This window comes from Ornithorhynchus anatinus, chromosome 17 (genome assembly GCF_004115215.2).
Source record: "Ornithorhynchus anatinus isolate Pmale09 chromosome 17, mOrnAna1.pri.v4, whole genome shotgun sequence".
Taxonomy (NCBI): Eukaryota; Metazoa; Chordata; class Mammalia; order Monotremata; family Ornithorhynchidae; genus Ornithorhynchus; species Ornithorhynchus anatinus.
This window is the reverse complement of record NC_041744.1, coordinates 35,869,028-35,875,014: the sequence shown is the minus strand read 5'-3', so window position 1 is coordinate 35,875,014 and position 5,987 is coordinate 35,869,028. Positions and strand designations below refer to the sequence as shown.

Genomic DNA, 5,987 nt, shown 5'->3' with positions numbered 1-5,987 from the left:
TCACACAGAGTAGGTGTTTTATTGAGGTGCTGGTGGAATCTGTGGTCTCAGTTCTCCCTAGACACAATCCTGTCCCTCTCACCCACCCCTCTGTTTGCAACAGGGGCAGGGAGACTTGTCTTATTTTCCGTGTGACCTTGGGCAAGCCACTTCTCTATGCCTCAATTACCACATCTCGAAAATGGAGTTTAAAACTGTGAGCCCCATATCAGACACGGATTGTATCCAAACCGATTATCTTGTATCTTCCCCATCGCTTAGTACAGTGCCTGGCACATAAATACTATAACAAAACCGGTGGCGCTCAAGCTAGGGAAGTTATCTTTTAGGGCCAGGAGCCGGGAATCACAGAGAAGGTCTCTGTGGGAACCCTCCAGAGACACCCTGCAGATAGACAGTGGACAGAGCAGGGCCCGGGAGTCAGAAGGACCTGGATTCTAATCCCAATTCTGCCACTCGTCCGCTCTGTGATCTCGGGCAAGTCACTTCACTTCTCTGTGCCTCAGTTATCTCGTCTGAAAAATGGGGATTATGACTGTGAGCCCCAGGTGGGACAGGGACTGTGTCCAACCTGATTAACTTGTATCTACCCCAGTCCCTGGCACATAATAAGTGCTTTCCAAGTACCGGAATTATTATTTTATTCGGCCTTTATTTGCCACCCAAGGAAGCCAAGGCAATAGAATCTCTCGAACTCCTTACATCCAAGTTACTCGCTCCTTCAGGGAGAGGTAGAGCCAGTAGAGGTAGTTGCAAGTGGAGAAGCACAGGGTGTTGAGCCAGCCGATCGGACCAGAAAAGGCAGAGCGCTGCTGGGGTATCTCCAAGAAGGCTGACCTGGTCAGAATCCATCGCATCAATTCTTCCAATCTGGTGGTGCTCAGAAGAACCCGCCGTTTTGTCCCAAGGGGAAAGGCGAGATCGATCCAGGTGCCGAAGTCGGGGTAAACGTAGATCTCTGCGGCGGCCTGCTCCGGGATGAGGGCGGGGTTTTCCCAAGGGGGTTGCCTCACGGACTTTATCGGAACCCATCCGTCCTCCCCGGGAGTGGGAGCGGAGGGCTCCCTCTGACTGTCGGGGGCTTCCTCCTGGGCGAGGGGCATCATCAGGAGCCGGTGGAGGAGGTCCATCATCTCCCTCTCCTCCGTCTCCTCAGGACTCTCCTCCCAGCGGGCTCCGGGACACTCACACTGGCTTCCGAGGTCCGCCGCCTTCTCCTGAAATAAGTTAATCGTCTGATCCAACGTGCACAGGTATTTATCGAGTTTGGTGGCGCCGACCTCGTTCGCCCGCACCCTGTCCCCCAGCGCCTCCATCTGCTTCTGATGAGCGTCGAATTTGTCATTCATGACCGCCACCTGGCCGACGACGTCCATCATCTCCTCGTAGAGGGAGGCCTGGCCCGTCCGAATGTCCTGAACCGCCGCAGCGAGATCCAGTTCCTGGTTCCTCGGGAGCGGCTGGGAGGGTCTCCCCTCATCTCCCTCGGACAGACCGCTCGTGGGGTTCGGGGAACGGGCCCTGCTGCCATTTTTGATCGACCCCCTCAGCCGGATGAAATGTGAGTTCCACAGGTTCTCCGCCGTGGATTTCAGGTTTTTGAAGGACAGTCTGTGCATCTTTCGTAGACCAGTGGGAAAGCGAGGCGGGAGATAACGGAGATGGCAGAGAGAGGAAATGTCGGCAGAAGATTGCAGTGGCGGGACAGGAGTGGAGTTGGGTGGGCTATCTTTCTCAGCCCCCTGCCCAAATGGGGAGGTTCAGAATCCTGTCGGTTTCACAAGAGCCCCGCAGGCTTTGGTTCTGATATCACAATGGATCCCTGCCCCCTCCCTCCACCCCTCCCAACCATCACCACTGTAAAATGGTACTCGATAAGCTCTTGCTCTGTGCCACGCACCGTTCTAAGCGCTGGGGCAGACGCAGCTAATCAGGTTGGACACAGACCCTATCCCACAAGGGGTTCACACCCTTAATCCCCATTTTACAGAAGAGGTAACCGAGGCCCGGAGAAATGAAGTGACTCGCCCAAGATCACCCAGCAGACAGCTGGATTAGTACTGGGTCCTTCTGACTCCCAGGTCCATGCTCTATCCTCTAGGCCACGCTGCTTCTCCACTAAGACGCTCTGCTCTACAGAAAGAATGACTTTTCAGCCTTTTTAATTTTTTTTTAGTCTCTTTTTCCGAATTTTAAGTATTTACTCCAAGTTTTTAAAGTATTTACTCCAAATTTTTCAGTTTCGGCTCAGTTTTTAATGCATATTACTCCTGCCTAAGGACAGGAGGCCCGTTCTTAGTCAATGGCAGGATAAAAATGAGACTTATTCTTGAGATCCGTAAACAATCCACGAATAGATGCTCACTAAACATCTAAGGACTAGTCCAACTCCACTGTTAGAGCTAAATAGCACTGTGACGTTAAGAGCCTCATCTGTAAAATGGGGATTAAAACTGTGAACCCCATGTGGGACGGGAACTGCGTCTGATCTGGCAACCTCGTATCTACCCTAGCATTTAGAAGAGGGCTTGGCACATAGTAAGTGCTTAACAGATACCACGATTATTATTATTAGCATTATAATCCACCTGTTCTCACTCCTACTTAGATTGTGAGCCTCAGGCAGGACAGGGATTATGTCTGACCTTATTACCCATTCATTCATTCATTCATTCATTCAATCGATCGTATTTATTGAGCACTTACTATGTGCAGAGCACTGTACTCAGCATTTAGGAGAGTACAGTATAACAGACTTCGTAGACTGATTACCTTGAATCTGCTGCAGTACTTAGTACAGAGCTTGGCGCAGAGTAAACACTTAACAGATACCCCAGTTATTATTACCCGGAGCCTGCGAGGGGGGAAATTTGAAATTGGTGGGATCAAAAACTGAAAATCCAGAAGCCAATAAAGCAAAGATGATGCTCCGTAATTCATCCTACAGAATTAGGATCATTTTACCAGCGGTGCTTTAATATTTTTGTTCTCCCTCTTCCTGTGGGTTTGCAGTTTCCATTTTCATGATGCTTCATTGCCAGATTTAATTTTGCGGAGCCAAGAGTTGCTGTTCTAGGGAAAACTGTAAGGAATACATTTGAAGAGGCAGTCGAGGGTATTTCTGAAGACTGCCATCCTTTAATTCTAGTTTGAATGTATGCTCCTGTTAGTCTGTAAACGCCCCTGCTAGATTTATTGAGGCAGGGTTTGCGTCTACTTTATTGTCCTCCCCCAAACTCTTGCACACAGAAGGCGCTCAGTAAATACCATTAATTGCTGCCCCAGCCTTAATCATATGAGGAAGGTGGAGTTCATTCACCGGTGTTAATTTCTGCCCCGGTCACTAGAAATTTCCCAGTCTGAGAACCCTACTTTTAATAATAATGATGGTGTCTGTTAAGCCCTATGGGCCAAGCACTGTTCTAAGCACTGGGGTAGATACAAGGTAATCAGGTTGTCCCACGTGGGGCTCGCAGGCTTCACCCCCATTTTACAGATGAGGTAACTGAGGCACAGAGAAGTGAAGTGACTTGCCCAAAGTCACCCAGCTGATCTCTGACTCCCAAGCCCGTGCTCTTTCCGCTAAGCCAAGCTATTCCTGCTTAGTTTCTGAGCCTCTGATGATCCTTACTTATTACAGTGCGTGGACCACAGTAAGTGCTTAACGAACATCATTATTCTCATTATTACTCCTTTTACTCCAGCTGTAAACGAAGTAGAATTCTCCGGCTCCCCAATCACCTAATAAATAATAGTAAAAATAGTATTAATTAAAGGCTCACTATATTCCAGGCACTGTACTAAGAGCTGAGGTGGATACAGTCCCCTTCCAGGGACTGTCACGTTGGTAGCCCCGTTCGCCGTAGAATCCCAAATCACTGTTGACTTTGGTCCACTGTTTAAGAGTTTGAAGGGAAAATCATTTCTCTTTTTCTTCACGGACACCCAAGCCCAAAATTTCTTGGAGCTCCTCTGGAAGTGGAGATTTTCTCCATATTTTGGCATTTAGAACTAGGTTAGAAAGATACATGCTCATCTGCTGTTTTAAATATTTCAGTTTCCACTCAGATTTTAATGCATATTACTCCTCTAGTGTTTTGCTCTTCACAGAAATCCAGATAATGCCTGAAAAGGCATTTAGCGAATGCTAAGGTCACATCATCTACAAGAGACCTTCACCAATTAAGCCCTTTTTCCCCCTGGCTCCCTCTCCCTTCTGCGTCATCTTTGTACTCGAGTCTGTGTCCTTTGGACATTTTATATTCGCCACACCCTCCACCCCACAGCACTTATGTACATATGTTTAAATTATATATCCTAAATTATTTATTAATATTAATGTCTGGCTGCCCCTCTGGACTGTAAGCTCATTCTGAGCGGGGAATGTGTCTACCAGCTCTGCTGAACTGTACACTCCCAAGCCCTCCGCACATAGCGAACACTCAGTAACATCGATTGATTGATTGATTTTTGTCCAACTCCCCGATCTTTGTCCTTCTTACCACTTCTGCATAGGGAAACCAGTGTCCCCCTCACACAGTAATATTTGAATGAATGAAAGAAATAACACTCATTCATACAACTGTATTTATTGAGCAGAGCACTGTACTAAGCCTTTGGGAGAGTACGATGCAACAATAAACGGTGACATTCCCTGCCCAGAGCGAGCTTACGGTTTAGAGCGCAGGAGGCAGGCCTCAATACAAATAAATAAAATTACAGACATATGCATAAGCGCTTTGGGGCTGGGAGGGGGGAAGATCAAACGGACAGAGTTGTTATTTCAGGTTCATACACACACACAGTTTGCCCCTCCATGAAAGACACTTCAGGACTAAAGTTGTTTTCTGCAGAGCAGCGGGGGGCGGTGAGGGTCAAGCTGAGAGTTGAGCCGCCTTGCTGTTGGTCCAGTGGATGGATCCTGGCTCTGGGAATCAGCAATCCTGGGTTCCATTCTTGGACTTTCCCATATTTGGCTAATGTAGGGGAGGATTCACCACATTTCTCAAGGAGCGGCACCCCTGCCTGCTGCACGCTTGTTGCACTCTGCACCCCAGGGAAGATATAATAATAATGTTGGTATTTGTTAAGCGCTTACTATGTGCCGAGCACTTTTCTAAGCGCTGGGGTAGACACAGGGGAATCAGATTGTCCCACGCGAGGCTCACAGTTATAATTCCCATTTTACAGATGAGATATCTGGCAGGGATGAGAGACGGCAAGAAGCAGCATGGCATAGTGGATAGAGCCTGGGCCTACGAGTCAGAACGTCGAGGGCTCTAACCCTGGCTCCGCCGCTTGTCTGTTGTGGGTGACCTTGGACAAGTCACTTCACTTCTCTTGGCCTCAGTTATCTCACCTGTAAAATGGGGAATGAGACTGTGAACCCCAGGTGGGACAGAAACTGTGTCCAACCTGATTTGCTTGTGTCCACTCCATTGCTTAGTCCGGTGTCTGGCACGTAGTAAGTGCTTAACGGATAGTACAGCTATTATTACTGTTATTATTATTATTGTTATTACTAAGCGGTGCTGAGAGAGCCACTGACACTATAATCAATTCTTCTGCGCAGGCTCTGGGGCCCGAAGACTCGGGAATAAAGGATATCTATCATTTCTGATGGAGACACCGTTCAATGCGGGCATACCCTGGTTCGCAACCACCCCATACTATAACCAGTGCAGTTTCCGTCTCACATGGGGCTCGCTGTCAATCAGTCAATCAATTTACTTAGTATTTACAGTAGATAGATTCCTCTGCCCATATCGAGCTTACAGTCTAGAGCTGGGGCAGAACGGGTTTTTAATCCCCACTTTACAGATCAGGTAACCGAGGCCCAGAGAAGCGAAGTGACTTTCCCAGAGTCCCACAGCAGGCAGGTGGCAGAGCCAGGATCAGAACCCAACTCCTCTGACTCCAAAGCCCGCGCGCTTTCGACTAGGCCACGCTGCTCCGGGCTAGAAGAGAGTGATCGGAGGATGCTGGTT

The 5,987-nt window shown here is 48.4% G+C and overlaps 1 protein-coding gene across 1 annotated transcript; it reads right to left on the bottom strand.

Moving 5' to 3' along the window:
- Nucleotides 1–624: 624 nt before the first annotated feature.
- On the bottom strand, nt 625–1,775 carry CCDC54 (coiled-coil domain containing 54). Its single transcript, XM_001518658.4, has one exon. It carries the CDS (start codon nt 1,617–1,619, stop codon nt 699–701), a length of 921 nt encoding a protein of 306 aa, XP_001518708.1. The 5' UTR covers nt 1,620–1,775; the 3' UTR covers nt 625–698.
- Nucleotides 1,776–5,987: the final 4,212 nt, after the last annotated feature.